At 40.5% G+C, this 21,783-nt stretch overlaps 1 protein-coding gene across 3 annotated transcripts in view; it reads right to left on the bottom strand.

The window, feature by feature from the left end:
- The window catches only part of LOC143281310 (1-phosphatidylinositol 4,5-bisphosphate phosphodiesterase beta-4-like), an 88,772-nt gene extending 74,299 nt beyond the window's left edge, over nucleotides 1-14,473 (bottom strand). For all 3 annotated transcript variants that reach the window (XM_076586494.1, XM_076586495.1, XM_076586496.1), the window contains exons 1-2: nucleotides 14,227-14,473; nucleotides 5,096-5,207 (exon numbers count right to left, since the gene is read on the bottom strand). In XM_076586494.1, the coding sequence (XP_076442609.1) occupies nucleotides 5,096-5,179 (84 nt within the window). In that variant the 5' untranslated portion in view covers nucleotides 5,180-5,207; nucleotides 14,227-14,473. The remainder of the gene's footprint in view (nucleotides 1-5,095; nucleotides 5,208-14,226) is intronic.
- Nucleotides 14,474-21,783: the final 7,310 nt, after the last annotated feature.

Genomic DNA, 21,783 nt, shown 5'->3' with positions numbered 1-21,783 from the left:
TGTGTGTGTGTGTGTGTGTGTGTGTGTGTGTCACTGTGAGTATGTGTGTGTGTCACTGTGTGTATGTGTGTGTGTGTATGCCCAGACATGCATGTGTGCGTGCAAACATGTGCGCATGTGTGTGTATGTGTGTGTGTGTGCGTGTGTGTGTGTGAATGAAAATATGAGTCTCTAAGTGTTTACATATGTATGTGTATGTCTGTGTGTCTGTGTCTGTGCATGTATAGATTTCATTAATGTTTGTGTGTCTATGTTTCTGTAGACAGATCTGTGTGTATCTCAGGGTATGATTCGGTATCTGACGCATACAAATTTGAAATGACTAAACGATCTCACAGCAACTTGATATGCTGATTTTTCAGCTAGTCAGTCAGATCAAAAGATCAGTTGTAGGTTTCTGTCAATCTCCCGCGATTATGAATGCAGTTTCAAACTCTAAAGAAAAGATAATTGTTACTGTTGTTCCTTTGCAGTCTGGCGCTGAGCAGATGAAGTGAAACAGTGCAAACAAGCAACCACAAGAAATGCAGCAAAAGCCAGCTCTGATGCTTCACAAAGCCACTGTCACTTGTTGTGAACTGCAATGGAACACAGCGCCAATGTGTGTGTGTGTGTGTGTGTGGTGTGTGCATGCGTGCAGCTCAGACTCAGAGCATGTGCTCAGCACTCTCTGAATGCTCGTCTACACAGGGCCAAACACAAATCATGTCAGTAACACACACACACACACACACACACACACACACCTTACTGTCACTGAGACACAAACGGATGCATAACCAAGGAGTGAGAAATCTCGCTCAAAGCAAGAAATCTGCCACCCAGCACAACATGGAGAAAGCTTTCCATTTCCACATCACAGGAAACAAAGCAGGCTCACACAATGGTCTACCACGAAGACAGATTCCAAAGGAACATAGTATTGCCCAGTCCATTGTGTGGGGGTTGGGGGGAGTATTGGGGGGTGCGGGGGGGTGGGGGGGGGGGGGGGGGGGGGGTCTCTGTGTGTGGGGGGGTGGGGGGGCTGGGGAGTGTAGGGGAGGGGAAGCTGTGTTTGTGGGTGTGGATGTGGACTGCCTCAGGGTTTATTTCTCTGATCCAGTGAGATGCACAAATGCCTGCTTACTATTACATGGATGAAAGCTTGAGCAGGAAAGAGAGAGAGAGAGAGATGTGCGTGCGTGTGTGTGTGTGTGTGTTGTGTATACGTGTGTGCATATGTGTGTGTGTGTGTGTTTGGAAATGTGTGTGTATCTGTGTGTGTATTGTATGCGTATGTGGATGTGTGTGTGTGTATGTATACGTGAATCACTCACTGTATGTGAGTGTTCTTTAGTTTAATGTCTATCCATAATTCCATATACTCTGATTTTAGATGTTTTTTAGGACTAGATTTTATCTTCAGTTCAGCGGAGTTCAACACATACAGTTCTGACTTTGAATCCACGCACATCAGCACTTGGAGAATGGAAAAGTGGAGATCAAGTAGATAGTTTACATTAAAGCCATAAGAACTGCAACAAGTTCAGCAGTGAAATTTGACTCCAAGGTGGACAAGGCACTTCTTTTAGGTCAATGTCAACCTGTTCCTTAGTGTCACCTGTTTTATCTAAAAGTTCTGATATGTACAAGTTCCAACAGTTGTTAGGGATGAAATAGCTTTTGCTCTTTTTGGAAATTTAACATCAGAATATTCAGTTCAAGCTTTACCTCACCTGCAACAAAATTTTCACAGATGGAACTTCTGACCACGTATTTCACACAGGGAAGTTGTCGGTACTCACCTGAGGGTAATTCTACTTCTCTGCAGGTTCCAAATGATGATGTATAGAATGGAACATCATCAAGAGCAAACCGACACACTTTCCCGTCTATGCTTTTCAATTTTTTCAGAAGGTATTCAGGTGCACTGAAAAATACCTCTTGGCCATGTGATAATTTAGAATGAATAAGCGATGTTGATAAATTAAATGTTTTGAAATTACAGTATCTTATCCCCAGTTATGCTTACTTGTGATTTTTTTTTCTTTGGGAGACCTTTAAACATCTGGCTTTAGTTATTATGTGCTCAATATATAAATTCCAGGTCAGTTTAGAAGTGATGAACACTGCAATAAATGTTAGATTGCTGGTATATATAAATGACAAGTGTGTGTGTGTGTGTGTGTGTGTGTGTGTGTGTGTGTGTGTGTGTGTTTGTTTATGTGTACATGTGTGTGTGTGTGTTTGCAAGATGAGTGTGTGTGTGTGTGTGTGTGTGTGTGTGTGTGTTTGCAAGATGATAGAAACACACACACATGTACACACACACACACACACACACACACACACACACACACACACACACACACACACACACACACACAGAGTGACACACACACACAAACGCACACTTCTGTTTCTTTTTTTGCCACATTCTTTTGTACTGACCTCTCTCAATCTTTTGGGTGGGATTAAATACATAATTTTTTCTTTCTTTCTTTTTTACACATCATTTAGACAGATATACTCCATTTTTACAGTAGTGAGCATGCAAATGCATGCAGATGCACACACACAGAGACACACTCACATCATTGCACACACTTACAAATGCTTGTACACATCACAAACACACTTTCATACAAATATACATTGACAGCAAAGCATAACACAACAGTATACCAAAAAAAAGAGAAAATAAAATAAAATAAAAATAAAAAAAGAAGCAACCACAAAAAAGACTTTAATACCCCACAGGCAACCTTATAGTAGGAAACAAAATATTCTAAAAAAGTACAATGCACTGAAAATATACAATTTCTATTTCATTACATCTGGTGTATTGCTTTTTTACTTCCTGCTGTTTGTTTCTTGATTGTTGGTGAAAGATGATTCTCTCAATATATACCCTTTTTATATACTGTATGTTCCATCTGTTGATGACATTTTGTATACATAATATATTCTGCAAAATGATGAATGTGAATACTGTAGGGAACTTTGTGTATGCATCATTAATAATCCACACATATATATTCTTGGCACAGCCTGCTCCACCTGTTTTCAGTACTGTGTGGGAAGAAAAACATCAACAGTCTCCAATGAGTGTCCAAATACACATTTTTTTTTGTTTGGGGGTTTTTGTTGTTGTTTGGGTTTTTTATTGTGTGTGAGTTGTTTTTTGTTTTGTGTGTGTGTGTGTGTGTGTGTGTGTGTGTGTGTGCGCGCGCGCGCGCACGCTAGTGTATTTTATAATACAACTTATTACAAGTTTATATAAACTGATACATAATCACAGAATCATTCAGTTTCCATAAATGCCATTCCCTATTTGAACAATTAAATGATATTGATTATACAAAATTACTATTGCTAAACTCTGTTAAATAAAAGGAGCTATTTAAAAGACTTGTATGTATGTGTGTGTGAGTGTGCCTGCATGTGTGCATGCCTGCGTGTGTGTGTGTGTGTGTGTGTGTGTGTGTGTGTGTGTGTGTGTGTGTTCATGCGTGCGCGAGTGTGTTCGCACATGTATATGTGTGCGTGCATGTATGCAAGGGTGCACACATGCGTTTGTGCGAGGATGAATGTAAATGTCTGTAAGTGAGTGTGCAAGAACCTGTGTGTGTTTGTGTGTGTGTGTGTGTGTGTGTGCTTACAAACATATACATGTATGTGCTCTGTAAACTTCCTATACAGTCATGGATGCTGGAAAGGAAGCTGGATTGCATTAGTCCTGGACTGAGAACCCAGGAGACAACTTTCAGCAGGTTGTAAGTGTAAACCATCATGTCGGCAAAAGGTCAGACTACCATGCGTGCGTGTGTGCGTGCGTGTGTGTGCATGTGTATGTGTGTGTGTGCGCGCGCGCATGCACGCATGTGAGTGTTTGTGTGTGTGTGTGAGAGAGAGAGAGAGAAAGAGAGAGAGAGAGAGAGAGTGTGTGTGTGTGTGTGTGTCTGTGTGTGCATGCGTGTGCATGCGAGTGTGTGTCTGTGTGTATCTCACTGTCTGTGTGCATGTGTGCATACATGCATGTATATATATATATACATGTATATTTGAGTGTATGTGAGTGTGTGTGTGTGTGTGTGGGGGGGGGGGGGGGGTGCGGGGGGTTATTTTGTCTCTGTGCATGCACATGATTGTGTCTAAACTCATACAATCATATATGCAGGAAGGGAAGTTGTTTTGCATCAATCCTTCACAAAATGCCCAGGAGACAAGTTTCACTGTGCTGAAATTATAAACCACTCAGTCGGCAAAAAAGTCAAAAGCTACTCTGCTAGAAAGGTACAGTCTGACAGATCTCCAGGTTACCCATCAAGATAAACCAAAAATGCTGTAAGTGTAAAGAAAGACAGAATCTAGTCTTGTGTGTTGAGCATGATTTCACTGTGGAACAGAATTCACAACAAAAACATGAAAACTGTTTCCCACGTCCTTGTGAGTTGCTGTTTTTGTCTATTTTCCAGAAATCAACTTTAAATAATAAGTATCTGTATTTTCTTGAATTTTATTATTTGTTTGTTTCCTTTTTTTTTTTCATTGTGTCTTAAGTTTTAAATTTAATACACACTTTATGTTCATTCTTGAAAGAGAGTAATGTACTATCATATATATTCAGCTTTAAGAATTATGCATGACTGGCTGGGATAAAAAAAAAAACAAGGTAAAAAATTTAAGTAACTTAAGAGCCAAGCCAGTCAATTTATCCAATCACTCAATAAGATGAAGTCAAATGCCAAACTTTAGATGAGTGAGACTTTTATTAAATGCTTTTGACAGGGTGGTTCTTTTTTTTTTTTTTTTTTTTTTTACTTCTTATAACAGGTTGCTGTTGTGGTTGTGTGTGTGTGTGTGTGTGTGTGTGTGTGTGTGTGTGTATGTAAGTGTGTGTGTGTTTTCTTATTTTTTTAGAAAAGCAAAATATGTGTTTTGCGGCACTGGTACACATATTAACCAGCTGTATCAATCACATCATAAAACATTTCTTGATAGAAATGTCAAAATGAACATATCTATATTTGTGATTTAAAAAAAAACAGAGCTTTATGGAAGGCTGATCATGCAAGTTAGAGTGCAGAAAAAGGGAAAGAAAAGAACAGAATACCTCATCCCAGCAGTCAAATATTCCGCCTGCCTGCAATGGCTCTGGCACAGGTATCCGCCAGTTGAATTCAAACTGCTTGGTCATCTGACAATTGCTGCCTCAGCACCAAGTCCTGCCAAATCACAAACAATACCAATTACCATGCACAGAAATCAGAATGCTGTTGTCTGTTTTCAGATTTTCCGTTTGTTTTTTGTTTTGTTTTTCTTTTTCTTAGGTGACATGCATGACAGAATACCTTTTATCTAGAATTTTTATAACAAACAAACAAAACATCATTTGGTTTTTAAAGAATACCAAATGTACAATATCATTTACAAGTGAAATATATACACAAAGATAGAAGAAAAAGAAAAAGAAAAAAAACGTAATAGAAGTGAATCATGGTTTCTGACATGATTATGACAACACAGCGTGGAATAACACCTTAACAGGTATGTAATTAGTATACCATGAGCAAAGAAGAGCATTTGTATTCCATGAAGTATGTCATTCCAATGTAGTACTATCATAATCAGGGTGAGTGTTTTTGTTTGTTTTTGTTTTGTTTTTGAAATCATGAAACAGGAACAGCATTCATTAACAAAGCCAAAAATTTTCTTAACATGCATGCATGCATGTATCCACACACGAAGACACCATTAGTCATGAAGAAACAAATGTATAAACCACACACACACACACACACACACACACAAACACACACACACATACACACACAGGGGTGAAAGTTTTTTTGTTTTGTTTAAAAAAACAAAACAAAAAAAAATCAGAAGTGAAAAACTATGGTATAATTTTGAAGAGAAAAAAAAAGTGAGGCAAGTATATGTGTGTGTGTGTGTGTGTGTGTGTGTATATATATATATATATATATATATATATATATATATATATGTATGATGTATGTATGTATGTATATATACACACACACACACACACACACACACACACACACACACACACACATTAGTAATACCAGAAGGGCAAAACACATTTCACTGAACATCCCCAAAAGGTTCCCAGCTTCTTTGAACCCCACCCTGCACAAGGAGGGCACAGTGTGTGCAGGCAGTGAGTGATGACATTTCATCCCACACCCCTTCCCTGGCTGCCAACTGCACATAGGGACTCCCCACACATGCAACAAAACTCCCAGGTACAGTCTCATTCATAGAACCCACAAAGACACTCCTATCATTATTCTTAAGGAGCGTTCTTTATACTTCGTTTTGCCTCTGTTTTATTAGGCTTTCTGTTTGGTATGGACTGTTCTTTATACTTTGTTTTGCCTCTGTTTTATTTGGCTTTCTGTTTGGTATGGACTGTTCTTTATACTTTGTTCTGCCTCTGTTTTATTTGGCTTTCTGTTTGTTAGGTCATTGGTTTGTTTCTTTTGTTGTTGTTGTTTTTAAATTCTTATTTGACCATTTCCTTTCAAAGAACATTTCCACTTCCCCCTGAGATGGCCACAAAGACTGTGAGATGCTGCTGACAGTGACAGCCACTGAGACTGTCAATTCTGCAGATCAGTTTTGCCTTCCTTGTGCGCTGTGTTTTCAGTTTCAAGAAACACCTCCCTTTTTTATTTTGGAAGTTACAATATAATGAGTTACCACAGTTGGCATCAACCCATCATGCAAGAAAATTAATTCCAAGGGCAAATAATGGCACTTTTACAATCATTTGCATAAATTCCAAGGATTGGGTACTAATTAAGTGTTAGCCTTGGCTCTAGCTAATGTCCAATATTCCACTTTGATGCAACATTTTCTTCTGGATATGATGCCAAATGCTTTAGTAAGGTCTCTGTCATTTTCAGTCCCCCATACTATTTAAAAAAAAAAAAAAAATCAAACAAAAGTCCTACAAATTTTGAAATATTGTCACATGTCCAGTTAAATTAATGATAATTTTGTTAACTCTGACAAAAAAAAAAAAGAAAAAAAAAAGAAAAAAAAAAAAAGAACAGTTGTGAAATCAATCTTGCACTAAGATCATCTTTGGATCCAGTGTATCCATTATCCATTACTTATGAGAAAGGTATGGTACTCTTTTACTTTTAGCAACCTAGTGGTTCTTTAAGTTGCACATCTTCTATCAATACTCAATGCTGTGTTAAAAATGAACATGAAATACAATATGTAAACTCCACACAAAGTCAAATACATGTGTAACTTTAAAGAGATCTCTTTGTCCAAGCAAGTAAATCTCTTAATACTACATAACTGGTACATACTATTACTAATTTAGTAATTATATGATATTGTACACTTTTTTTTTCCTTTTTTTTTGGACAAAAAATATTTAAATGTCAGACCTCTGGCCCTTAACATGCATGATGTCATGTTCTGTGTACAGGGGAATGTTTACATTTTTGTAGCTTGCATCCACACATTAATTGCTTTGTGAACAAAACTAGACTGCTTAAATAAGACAGGTACATTAGTACTAGACATGAGTAAGCAGAATTTAAACAAACATGGATAGATATTGTCCACTTTTTTGACATAAGGATCACTTACATTTGAAACTCACTGTCACACAAAATTTAGGTCAAAATCTTTTCTCCCATCACAAGCATCTGTTTTTTCAACTGATTCGTTTGTTTTCATTATTTGTATTTTCTATCTAGTGAACTTCTCTTCTTCTTAACAGCATGCAGCCATTAGACACTGTCGTCTTCTTCCCCCTCAACTGTATGAAGAGTCATTGGGACACTGCACAGAAACTGATCACCAGATTCCTCCAGGTCTGTAAGTTGGGTGTCAAAAGGTGGACCTATAGATCATTAGATGTACAGCCATTACAATCTTAATTCTATTAACCAGACCATTCTTACAACCTATGAATACCAATCTAAATCAGAAAATGAACATGCTATCAAATGTATTTTTGTAACTACCATCCTAGCAGTAGCAAGCAATAAGGAGCATGATGGGCTGACCATGCAAATCTGGTCCAAGAATGACCATGAGGAATTGCATTTTCAGAGCGCTTTAACTTTACCCAGCTTCTTTCTCTAACACCAATCTAACATGCATTGAAAGTTACATTCACTTCTAACACTGTCATAGCTGTAACACTGTGCTGTACACAGCATGTTTGTGAATGTGTCACGAGTGAAAATACTTCTTAACAGCAGCTGAAGTAGGAAAACAGACAAACATTTCCTTGATTTTAACAGCATCTGATTTAAGTATTTTAACCCTCACAATCAGTTACAGAAGCCATCTTTAGCAACAGATTCATCTTTCTGTGTGGATTTAACTTACACCATAATAGTACTTTTCCCTCTTTCTGTGTCACTCAGTCGCAATTACCCATTTTGCCAAAACCCTAATAAAACAATAAAATGCAAGTCTGTTCCTTTTTCTCCATTCAAACAGTGGTCAAACAGCATTATTTTTCTAGTTTAATCATTTTATAACCTGCAAAGATATTTCCAAAACTGAATACAACTGAAAGGCCTGTATACTGACTTTTGATGTGTGCACAAAGGCACAACTGGTGTTCGCAAGAGACAGAAAACACCACTATCTGGATCACTTCCTACACAAAGTGCACAACTGTGCCTTTCTGTCGGCACACCGTCTCTGTCATTTGTATACATGTAAAGGAGTGGAAGACAAGTCTGCCTGTACAAGAAACTGCAAAGTATGAGGTCAGTGTACAGACCTGTGTATGAAGAGGCTTCTTTGTAATAACCTGTCACTACATTCCCAATAGAAGATTCTGGGCACAGTGTTCAATAATACAAATCTCTTTTTTTTTCATCAAAAAATGTTTATAAGTTGCTCACATGTTTACAATTACTGTTTCATTGCTTCTTGTCTGTTGGAGTACCATTTCTCATTAGCAATGTGACAAATTATGTCTCTTAATCTATTCAACCGCCTTATGTATACGAACAGAATAAGTTTGGTTAAAGGCCAACAAATACAGTTGTTCAAACCCTTTGTTCAAAACTGTATCCCAAACCAAGTATCAAAAATATATTATTCTGTAACAATTACTTCTTCAAGTTCAAATGACCATCTACTCATCATTGGGAAAGGTAAGGAATGACATCTATTTTCCACCAAAGTGAGTACGAATAATGAATGAATGAAAGATGAATGATACTGATACAAGTTAATATATATATATATATATATATATATATATATATATATTACAAAATACTTTATTATCTCAACAAGAGAAATTCATTTGTGGTGTAAAACACACAAACAATACACGGAAATCACAGTCATTCAACATGAACATGTGTAATATACATGAAAGACATAAAATGTTTAGATGGCAACCCATGCATACAATAAATAATCACAGCAGACAACAACAACACAACAGAAACCTTTAGAAGGTAACTTTGAGTAAATCATACATGCTGTATACATCATCACTGCCATACAAAATCAATTAAAGGATACAAATAAAATAGGCATAAAGTAGCATATATATTAAAAGTAAAACTAGACATAAGACATAAAAAGATTATATTACAATGCAATTCAACAATACTTTAAGATGTCACATTCCACAGACACACACTCTGGCATGCATTTTTTATCACAGATCTGATTATCAATTATTGCTATTTAATAGCTGAATTGAGGTTGGCATAAAGCTGTATTTGGTTCTGTTTTTTTTAATTTTGGGACAAAATCAGAGACCAAGCTCTAAGCACTTTACAAACTAGAGTCATTTGCACAACAGGCTGTCTACCTGGGGAGACCTGACTGATGGTTGCCATCGGGCGCTCATCATTCATTTCCTGAGTCAATCAATCAGATTTCAGGCATGCACACATACACACTCAGACAGACATATAACATTCAACCTTTTTGTTCATTTACCCCATGTAGGCAGCCATACTCCATTTTTGGAGGTATGCATGCTGGGTGTGTTTCCATAACCCACCGAACACTATCAAGGATTACAAGATCTTTAATGTGCATATTTTATCTTCTGCATGTGTATACACATGAAGGGGAATCAGGAACTAGCAGGTCTGCACTTACGTTGACCTGGGAGAATCTCCACCCTTTACCCACCAGGCGCCGTTACCAAGATTCGAATCCAGGACCCTCACATTGAAAGTCCCATGCTTTAAACCACTCAGCTACTGCAGAACTGTTACAGAACTGATAAACTAAACAACTGAAAAGTGAGAGTTCAGTTATGTAATCACATAATGTGTAAGAAAACTGCTTCTTTTTGAAGCTTATCAAGCTACTTGTTATCATTCTGTCCTGTGCATCACTGATTCAGCATTAAAACTGAGTAAAGATAACTGTCCAACCTCACTATCTGAGACGTGCAAAATCTCCATCCGCAAAATTTCATCTGGCTGCCCTCACATATAATGATATATTCACAAGATGCACCACCACTTTTGTTTAAAAAAAAAAAAAAGAAAAAAAAAGAAAGAAAGAAATCAATGGAAATTTTCATTTTATTAATTGTGACAATGTGAGTGATTTTGCACCTATCCTTGATACATGTATATATTTATATTTCACATCAAACTGCACAATGTTTACTCCTCTGTTGTTATTTTTTTTAAACAAATACCCTACCAATTCTTCTTAAGTCTCCCAGTCTCAGCTACCATATGTAGTCGCTGTTGAACATGGTACCTATTTCTGACAACATAGCTGGCTGTTCTCTAATCGGATCGTTTAAAACCTCCCATGGGGTTAGAAACAAGCTCAAAATATTAAATGATTAGCAGTAATCTCTTTCCTGATTTTCCGACAATGACACATTGGATGAGATATTGGTACATTCCCGTGGGATACAGTGGCAGAAAATGGAATAACTTTTTCCTATCAGATAATCAGGATAAACAGGCAATAATGTTTGCAAAATCTGTAAATTAAATACATTCAATTCATAAGCCACCATATCCATATACATCTGCCACCTCCATGCACAAACAGTGACAGACGCACATCAAAGGACTTATACAGGATTTATGAATGGGTAGACTTCTAAACTATTTCTAAACAGCGTCCACACTGAATTTGACATCTGTAACTGGTTTTACATGTTTGATCACAGATTTTAGTATTTGAAAAAAAAAAAAAAAAAAAAAAAGTGTTGTTACTGTATCAGAGTATGTGCCAGTAATTAATTAAAATTTGCATTTCTACTTCCTGCAACTAGTGTTTTGAAAATGAAACGTTGTCAGAAGACAGGTGTCAGGAAATGGAAGCCAGTTAATGAGAATAGAGCTTTAAAATAAAATGTGTTAAAAACATCTCAACCCAAACCTCTGTGATAGTTTCAGTAAAATGGCTTGTCATGACAAAAAAATATCCAGCCACACTTCTGGTGACAGTGAGAAAGTGAAAAAAAAAAAAAATCCATTGCAAAGGCTTCAAAGAAAGACATCCACCAACTGACCCAGTCACAATATGACATATTTTTCATGCCATTTATAATATATATGTATATATATATATGTTACAACTTTGACCTCTGACATTAGGAATATATATATATATATATATATATATATATATGTGTGTGTGTGTGTGTGTGTGTGTTACAACTTTGATCTCTGACATTAGGACTTTGTTGTGGCAATCACCAGTAACCAATCACTATCCACTAACTGACCAAGCTTGAAAATTCCGTATTCTTTACTAATACTAAAGGCCTACATTAAAAAACAAAAAAAAAACCAAACAAAAAACCCATTATCAACAGTGACCACAGAATTTTTTTTTCACCTGTTGTGACAAAAAGAGTAATACAGTACAACACTATACAATACAAATTACAATACAATACAATACAATTCAATGCCTCTGAACTCAGTGCTCCTTGATCATCAGTAGTCTGATAATCACATTGATAATGATGATATTATTTGAGGTTATTGCACAATATGTTGTCTATGGACTGGAGCTTGGGGTGTGGAGGGGGAAGGTGGGGTGTGTGTGTGTGTGTGTGTGTGTGTGTGTGTGTGTGTGTGTGTGATTGTTGACTGGCCTTAGCACACACTTCATCACCAGATATAATACAAATTTAACATTCAAATTCCAACTGCCACTCCACCTTTTTCTTTCTCTTTTATTTTTAATTAAAAAAACAAACAAGACCAGCCTTAAGAACCCATTCTGTTTCCAACAGAACAATGAATCAGACAGGGATGCCCACTCAGTCCCCCCTTTTTTTTCATACTAGCAGTAGAAATACTGGCAATTTGAATTAGAAATAATAAAGAGATTTGACTTAAGGAATTGAACTGACACCAAACAATGGTATGTCACTGTGTAACAAAAGCAACACCTCTAAAATAAAACAGTTTGCAGATGATGCTACATTAACTCTATAAAGTGAACAAGATATTCAGTTAGCTACAGATATTGTAACTCAGTTCGAAGAATACTCAGGTTTGAAATCAAATAAAACTAAAACAGAAGGCATTGGCGGGGTCAAGAAAGCACAAAACAGGCTACATAAATAGCATTCCCATCAGATTTGACAGACTGAAAATTCTGGGGATATAAAGAAAAAAAATTCTCAGCAAAGAAATCTCAGAAATGGAAGAAAGCTCGAAATCCAGAACTGAAAAAACAAATATACATACATACATACATACATACATATATATATATATATATATAATTATATGGTGATTAAACAATGGGAATGCAGAAACCCATCACTATTTGGTAAAGTTATATTGGTAAAAGCGTTTCTGTTATCACAGTTCTCTCACGTCCTGCAGGTATCAGCCCTAGGTCTGTAAAAGTCCTCAACACCATTAACACACTAATGACTAATGTACACACACACACACACACACACACACACACACTCACACACACACATTTTTTTTTCTTTGGAAAAAATAGTTAACAAAATATAAAAAAAAGCATTTGAAAAAATTAAAAGAGGTGTCCTCAGCCTAGACAAAGAAGATGGTGGTTTGAATATGATCAACATCGAACACAAGCAGCAAATTTTGTTTCTGGTCAAATGGGCAGCTAGACTCCTCAGAGACAAAAGTGCATTGGAGTATTCTGGAAAGACACACTATGCCACCCTTCAAGTTAAAGGGCAGCACTGAATTTTAAGTTGTAATGTTTTACCTAAAGACATTACAAAACTGGAAAAAGTTCAGTCATTCTTCTGGAGAGAGGTAATTAAAGTAGTAGCTGTCCTTAACAAAGACAGACCGATAGAAAATAATTATAAAAAAACCCAACTTACTGAACTTGCATTTATACTCAAGTGCGTTGAGAGAGAGAGAGAGAGAGAGAGAGAGAGAGAGAGAGAGAGAGAGAGAGAGAAGAGAGAGAGAGAGACAGAGAAGATCATGTCTACTTCGCCTCTTTCACTTTCAGACATTACAATTGTGAGTGAAACTACTGTGCATGTGTTTATAAATTATATGTTGCATGGCCTTAAAATTGTTTGAACATGACAATGGGAAGAAGACAGATTTGTGAGATTAGAAGGGAAAAAGGAAAGAAAGAAAAGGATATGAAAAATGAGTTCAACAAACAAAAGGAAAAGAAAAAATGACAAAAAGAAAGGAGAAAATGATGATGGAAGAAAAAGGGGCCAAAAAGAAAAAAAAAAAAAAAAAAAAAAAGAAAGAGAAAAAAAAACTTCCAGGGATGTTGAGTCTGTCCTACTCATTAGCAGAACATTTAATCTTAAGCGTACTCTGTTACATTTCCCCTTTCAATTAAAAAAAATAATAATAATAATAACAATAAAACTGCGCCGAAATAGAAAATAAAAAGAAGAAAAAAAGAGAACGCATAGCTGTTCTTCTTCACAGTGATTACTTAACTCTTTTCTTTTCCCAAAATCAACCGAGTGATTAATAATTAAACATGTACCACCTGGTAATAACGCGAAACAGTATGATCCACTGTATTAGGCGGAGACACCGAGTGTACGAGTGCAACCTCACCAGCACTGCTGCTACCCTCCGGCCCTCAATGCCAGACTGGTCAGACTTCGGTTTGCACAGACACATTCACGTCAGTTTATCACACACAGTCCACAGGATAAGTTACAGCTGTACGACCATGCACAAACGACGGTATTACAGAATGACACAGTAAATTTACTAGCCAAGCTGTTGTTGTGACGGTGCTTACCAGATCAGTTTTGGGGAGCCGAAAAGGGGGAGGATGACCGGAGGAAAGATGCCGACCACGGGCTCAGCATCCCAATCGCCCTCAGTTGAGCAGCACTATTTGATCACTCTCACAGAAAACGCCTTCCCACAAAAAACCACAAGATATTGCTTTGAAAATTATTCAAGAAATCGATGGCATCTTTACTGGGGAAAAGTCTTTTCCTCTTAGTGCGTATCTAATTTTCTGGCTCGTCTGTGAATCCTACCACTTCGCCTGCCATATTAGTTTCCAGATTTTAATGTTGACATCAACAGCCAATGAAAACCCTGGGACTGGTCACATGGCGTATTTCCTATTTCGTCTTTCTATTTTCAGACATTCTATGTGCAGTAATTTCTGACAGAAAATCGAAAGGTGTAGGCCTACAAGTTGTAGAGTGAGCTGAATTAATCTATGCTGGGACCCGTGGGGGTGGCATGGAATTTCCTGCCGTCTCTTTCATCCATTTTCAGCCAAGTGTGTCCGAGAAAACAGTCGACCCAGGAAGGGAATGCAGAGAGACTGAGAAACCCTGACACGTGTGTTCGTGCTTGTGTGTATGTGAGAGAGAGAGAGAGAGAGAGAGAGAGAGAGCCCATCTTGCGTGCGAGTAGTGGCGCACGCGCACGTGTCTTTATTTATCTATCGATCTGTCTATTCATTTGGCTATATATTCTTTCTATTTAAGATTCAGCCTATCTATCTATCGACTATATAGCTTTTTTCTACACGGAGTATTGCTGCCTACATGGCAGGGTAAAAACGGTCATACACGTAAAAGCCCACTCGTGTACAATGTATTCGAGTGGATGTGTGAGTTGCAGCCCACGAACGAAGAAGAAGAATATACCAACAGATTCAGTGTAGGTTATACGTTCTTACTACAAGACACCTAGCTATAGCTATCTTTAAATTCTGTTCACATGCAAGTGATAGTGTATTTTAGAAACCGGATAGTGAATAACTGATAGTGAGACAAATCTTGTGTGTGTGTGTGTGTGTGTGTGTGTGTGTATGTGTGTGTATGTGTGTGTGTGTGTGTGTTGTTGTTGGTGGTGGTGGTGGTGGTGGTGTTTTTTTTGTTGTTGTTGTTGTTGTTTTTTGTTGTTGTTTTTTTTGTTTGTTCTTTTTGTTTGGGGTTTTTTGTTTGTGTGCGTGTGTGTGTGTGCGGGGTGTGTGTGTGTGTGTGTGTGTGTGTGTGTGTGTGTGTGTGTGTGACATGGAGTACTGATGGGCCCGGTGTGCCACTTGAACGGTATGTGTGTGGTGTGTGCATTTGTGTGTGTCCCGGCATTTGCCGAGTGTGTGTGTGTGTGTGTGTGTGTGTGTGTGTGTGTGTGTGTGAGTGTGTGTGTGTGTGTGTGAGTGTATCAGTCAAGTGTGTGTGTGTGTGTGTGTGTGTCACGCTGTCGGTGCCCCCGCGCAACCCTCCACCACCCCTTCGCCCACCGACCCCTCTCCCCTGCGCGCTAAACTCAAACTAAGAATTGGATAACCTTATTTCTTCTAGCACTGTCCGAATTCGCACAGTTCCGACAGTATGATGAGGCCACACTGATGTATCTTTCCGTGGCATCAGTTAACCATTGGTACTGTATATACAGTACCATTAGTGGTGCATAATGTGGCCAACATCTAATGATATAATCACCGACAGGGCAACAGAAGAACTGCTTGTCAACTATCAACAATCAAGCCAATGATGCAGCCTGTAGGAACACAGACTAAACAGCAATAACATGGTAATAATCCAAAAGCAACTCAGTTAATTTTCCCTCGGCCCCTTCCCTCTCTCTGTGTCTGTCTTCCATGTCTGTCTGTCTGTCTGTCTCTCTCCCTCTCTCTCCGAGGGTCTCTCTCTCTCTCTCTCTCTCTCTCTCTCTCTCAGTCTCTCTCTCTCTCTCTCGCGCGCGCGCGCGTGTGTGTGTGTTTGTGTGTGTCTGTGTGTGTCTGTGCTCCGGTGTGTGTGTGTGTGTGTGTGTGTGTGTGTGAGTGACTCTGTGTGTGTGTGTGTGTGTGTGCGTGCGTGTGTGTGTGTGTGTACGTGTGTGTGTGTGTGTGTGTGTGTGTGTGTGTGTGTGTGTGTCCCGCCGGTGTTTCATCATATTCCTTCTGCAGGACTCACTTTTCCCTCCCCTTTTCATTAAGTATATGTGTGCTATTGTAACTGATGTAGATTAGTACGGACAGATTGGAAGAATGGGCCATGCCTAAAATCTTAATCCTTGAATGAAAAAAAAAAAACGTTTTGAGTTCTCTGGAAAAAATTACTTGATATTATTTGGTTCATACAAAAATTCTATTTGTTCTTCAAAATGGATGAGTGATATCAGACACCTTTTTTAATAGAAGCAGGTTTTGACTGTGTTTTGGATGCTCAGTCCTTACAGGGGGATTTTTGGGCAACCGGAGAACGTCAACATTGCTCTGAGAGAGAATTTCCTAAATTTATGGAGACCCGGCATGCTCCAGTGGAAGCGAGTAATACAATTTCATGTTTATTCTATCGAAATTTCAAAAGTGAGTTTCGTAGTAAAGAAAAACAAACAAGTCAAATGCATGGTAATTACGTTAATAGCTTCTTCGAAATTTCGAAGTAGTAATCGTAAGTTGGAAATAAAGATAAGGCGATGCAAACTGGTACACCACGAGAGTAACGGTTATGTAAGGTTTGTAACATGTCTGTGCTTGGGGATGAGTTCCATTGTATGATGGGACGCCCCAAGAACTATCATTTTCGAAAAACAATTGTAACCTATATGTGCCTAAAAAGTATTTGTCTCCGAAATCGGTTTTTGAATTTTGTAATAATTATGCTCAAAGGAGGCAAAAAAAAGTTATTTTAGCTTTAAATAAGTTCATCAGATTTGCAAATGTTGTCCAGATACTCTTTCGAAAAACAAGACATGTGTGTTCCTCAACTGTCATGTGACATTGTTCTGTATTTGGAAATGTTTGTTCTGGGCATGAAATCATTATTTTGTAGTAGTCCTCCATACTCCCATAGGGGTGAAAGGATGATTAAAACTTGAAACTTGAGAGAGAGAGAGAGAGAGAGAGAGAGAGAGAGACAGACAGACAGACAGACAGACTGACAGACAGACAGACAGACGCTCTTTTTTTTTTCCTTTTTTTTTTTTTTTTTTTTTTTTTTTTTGACGCTTTGACAATTTTATGTCATTGACCATGAGATCCTTATGACATGGGTGAATGCATCAAAATACTTTCATTTTATAACAAACCATTACAACAAACGGATGAAATGGTGACAGCAACTAATGAAACAAAACAAAGTTCCTTCTTTGAAGAAAAATAGCAGTAACCAAAAAGCCATCCAACACACAATAACTCCGTTCATTCATCTATCAATGCACCATGCAACATATCCCAACACTGGCTACAGAAGAGAGATTCAAGATTCAAGATTCAAAAACTTTATTACTCAAGGATAAAGATTTTAGGCATCGCCCAGTCTTCCAATCTGTCCTTGTGACAACAATAATAATAACAACATTAACGATAACGACACAAAAATAATAATTTTGTTAACACTGCTACATCCACTGCTACTACAACGAAGAATGATCACCACCATCACCATTAACATCGTAAAAAGTAATAAAACGAACGCATTCATACATTCATATCCATACACATGCACACACTCTCTCCACCCAACACACACACACATATATATATATACTTATGCAGAGAGAGAGAGAGAGAGAGAGCGTGTTTGTCCGTGTGTGACTGTCAGTTATATCTGACACTACCCTAGGCTGCACTGTGTTTTCGCGGTCACTGAAAACAGCAGTTAATGAGGTCGGTTAATATGGGACTGTAAATGTTCAAGGCAAAGGTAAATGGCAACGCCGCTAATTTGCGTTCCAAAACGAGGAGAGCCAGGGCAGTAATGACGCATGAATGACGCAGCCGCTGTTTGCGTTGTTGTTCTCCATGGCATATATCTTTCTCTCTCAATCCATCTCCCTTCCCTCGCTCTTTCTCTCCCCATCTCTCCCACCCCCCTTCTCCCCCTACATCTCCCTTCCCTCGCTCTTTCTCTCCCCATATCTCCCACACACCCCTTCTCCCCCTACATCTCCCTTCCCTCGCTCTTTCTCTCCCCATATCCCCCCCCCTACATCTCCCTTCTCCCACCCCCCTTCTCCCCCTACATCTCCCTTCTCCCACCCCCCTTCTCCCCCTACATCTCCCTTCCCTCGCTCTTTCTCTCCCCATATCTCCTACCCCCCTTCTCCCCCTACATCTCCCTTCTCCCACCCCCTTCTCCCCCTACATCTCCCTTCTCCCACCCCCCTTCTCCCCCTACATCTCCCTTCTCCCACCCCCTTCTCCCCCTACATCTCCCTTACCTCGCTCTTTCTCTCCCCATATCTCCCACCCCCCTTCTCCCCCTACATCTCCCTTCTCCCACCCCCCTTCTCCCCCTACATCTCCCTTCTCCCACCCCCTTCTCCCCCTACATCTCCCTTACCTCGCTCTTTCTCTCCCCATATCTCCCACCCCCCTTCTCCCCCTACATCTCCCTTCTCCCACCCCCCTTCTCCCCCTACATCTCCCTTCTCCCACCCCCTTCTCCCCCTACATCTCCCTTACCTCGCTCTTTCTCTCCCCATATCTCCCACCCCCCTTCTCCCCCTACATCTCCCTTCTCCCACCCCCTTCTCCCCCTACATCTCCCTTCTCCCACCCCCTTCTCCCCCTACATCTCCCTTCTCCCACCCCCCTTCTCCCCCTACATCTCCCTTCTCCCACCCCCTTCTCCCCCTACATCTCCCTTACCTCGCTCTTTCTCTCCCCATATCTCCCACCACCCTTCTCCCCCTACATCTCCCTTCTCCCACCCCCTTCTCCCCCTACATCTCCCTTCTCCCACCCCCTTCTCCCCCTACATCTCCCTTACCTTGCTCTTTCTCTCCCCATATCTCCCACCCCCCTTCTCCCTCTACATCTCCCTTCTCCCACCCCCTTCTCCCCCTACATCTCCCTTCTCCCACCCCCCTTCTCCCCCTATATCTCCCTTCCCTCGCTCTTTATCTCCCCATATCTCCCACCTCCCCTTCTCCCCCTCCATCTCCCTTCCCTCGCTCTTTCTCTCCCCATATCTCCCACCCCCCTTCTCCCCCTATATCTGCCTTCCCTCGCTCTTTCTCTCCCCATACCTCACACCCCCCCTTCTCCCCTAACATCTCCCTTCCCTCGCTCTTTCTCTCCCCATATCTCCCACCCCCACCCCCCTTCTCCCCCTCCATCTCCCTTCCCTCGCTCTTTATCTCCCCATATCTCCCCCCCCCCTTCTCCCCCTCATTCTCCCTTCCCTCGCTATTTCTCTCCCCATATCTCCAACCCCCCCCTTCTCCCGCTCCATCTCCCTTCCCTCGCTCTTTCTCTCCCCATATCTCCCCCCCCCTTTCTCCCCCTCCATCTCCCTTCCCTCGCTCTTTCTCTCCCCATATCTCCCCCCCTTCTCCCCCTACATCTCCCTTCCCTCGCTCTTTCTCTCCCCATCTCCCCCCCCCCCTCTGTACCACCATCTCCCTTCCCTCGCTCTTTCTCTCCCCATATCTCCCACCCCCCCTTCTCCCCCTACAACATCTCCCTTCCCTCGCTCTTTCTCTCCCCATATCTCCCACCCCCCCTTCTCCCCCTCCATCTCCCTTCCCTCGCTCTTTCTCTCCCCATCTCTCCCACCCCCCCTTCTCCCCCTCCATCTCCCTTCCCTCGCTCTTTCTCTCCCCATATCTCCCCCCCCCCTTCTCCCCCTACATCTCCCTTCCCTCGCTCTTTCTCTCCCCATCTCCCCCCCCCCCCCTCTGTACCACCATCTCCCTTCCCTCGCTCTTTCTCTCCCCATATCTCCCACCCCCCCTTCTCCCCCTACAACATCTCCCTTCCCTCGCTCTTTCTCTCCCCATATCTCCCACCCCCCCTTCTCCCCCTACATCTCCCTTCCCTCGCTCTTTCTCTCCCCATCTCTCCCCCCCCCCACTCTGTACCACCATCTCCCTTACCCGCTCTTTCTCTCCCCATCTCTTCCCCCCGCCCCCTCTGTACCACCATCTCCCTTACCCGCTCTTTCTCTCCCCATCTGCCCCTTCTCTCTCCCTCCATCTCCGTTCCTTGCTCTTTCTCTCCCCATATCTCTTTTCCCACTCTTTCTCAATCCATATCCCCCCCCCCCTCCCCCCTCACATCCTCCCTCCCAACCACCTAACCCCCCCACCCCCACCCCCTCTCTATCCCAACCCCCTTTCTCCTTCTTTCCCCCTGTCTCTCTTCCTCTCTCTCTCTTCCCTCTCTTTCTCTGCCATTGTATTGTCTCCCCGCCTCTTCTTTCCCTTTTCTTTCTTTTTTGTTTCCTTCTCCATTATCATTTCTTTCTTTCTTAAATTGTTTCTTCTTCTTATTTCCCCCTTTCTTTCTGTCTTTATTCTTTCTTTCTTGTCCCCCTCCATCTCCCTTCCCTCGCTCTTTCTCTCCCCATATCTCCCACCCCCCCCTTCTCCCTCTCCATCTCCCTTCCCTCGCTCTTTCTCTCCCCATATCTCCCACCCACCCCTTCTCCCCCTACATCTCCCTTCCCTCGCTCTTTCTCTCCCCATCACTCCCCCCACCCCCTCTGTACCACCATCTCCCTTACCCGCTCTTTCTCTCCCCACCTCTCCCCTTCTCTCTCCCTCCATCTCCGTTCCTTGCTCTTTCTCTCCCCATATCTCCTTTCCCACTCTTTCTCAATCCCTATCCCCCCCCCCCGCCCCCCTCACTTCCTCCCTCCCAACCACCTAACCCCCCCACCCCCCTCTCTATCCCAACCTCCCTTTCTCCTTCTTTCCCTCTGTCTCTCTTCCTCTCTCTCTCTTCCCTCTCTTTCTCTGCCATTGCATCGTCTTTTCCCCCCTCTTCTTTCCCTTTTCTTTCTTTTTTGTTTCCTTCTCCATTATCATTTCTTTCTTTCTTAATTTTTTCTTCTTCTTATTTTCCCCCTTCTTTCTGTCTCTATTCTTTCTTTCTTGTCTCTCTTTTCGGTTTTCTTTTCTTTCGTTTTTTTATATTTTTATTTATTAATTATTATTATTATTATTACTATTAATCTCTCTTCCTTTTTTTCTTCTTTTTTCCCTTTCTTTCTTGTTCCCCACTTTTTTTTTTCGTGTTTTTCCCCCTTTCTTTTATCTTCTCTCTCTCTCTCTCTCTCTCTCTTTTCCTTTCTTCCTATTCGTTTTTCGTTGCTGTGTTTTTGAATTTCATTTTCCTTTCACTCGTTCTGTCTGAAACTTTTTTTTCGTTAATTTTTTTTAATTATTTTAAAAAAAACAACTTTTGTAAGTATTGGAAAAGTAAACTGGCTTCCATACTTATCACATCAGTGCCTGGAGCCCCTCAGAATGACTCTTGTCCGACGATCTGATGGCTCGATCTGTTGTCGAGTCCGTTGTGTAAGCTTTTTTAACTGGGGAATTCATGATGTTAGCTTTACTTCCCCTACCTCGTTTCCTCCTGGCCATTTTGAAT

Source organism: Babylonia areolata, chromosome 4, assembly GCF_041734735.1.
Source record: "Babylonia areolata isolate BAREFJ2019XMU chromosome 4, ASM4173473v1, whole genome shotgun sequence".
Classification (NCBI taxonomy): Eukaryota; Metazoa; Mollusca; class Gastropoda; order Neogastropoda; family Buccinidae; genus Babylonia; species Babylonia areolata.
The sequence above is the reverse complement of the archived record's forward strand: the minus strand, read 5'-3'. Positions and strand labels throughout refer to the sequence as shown.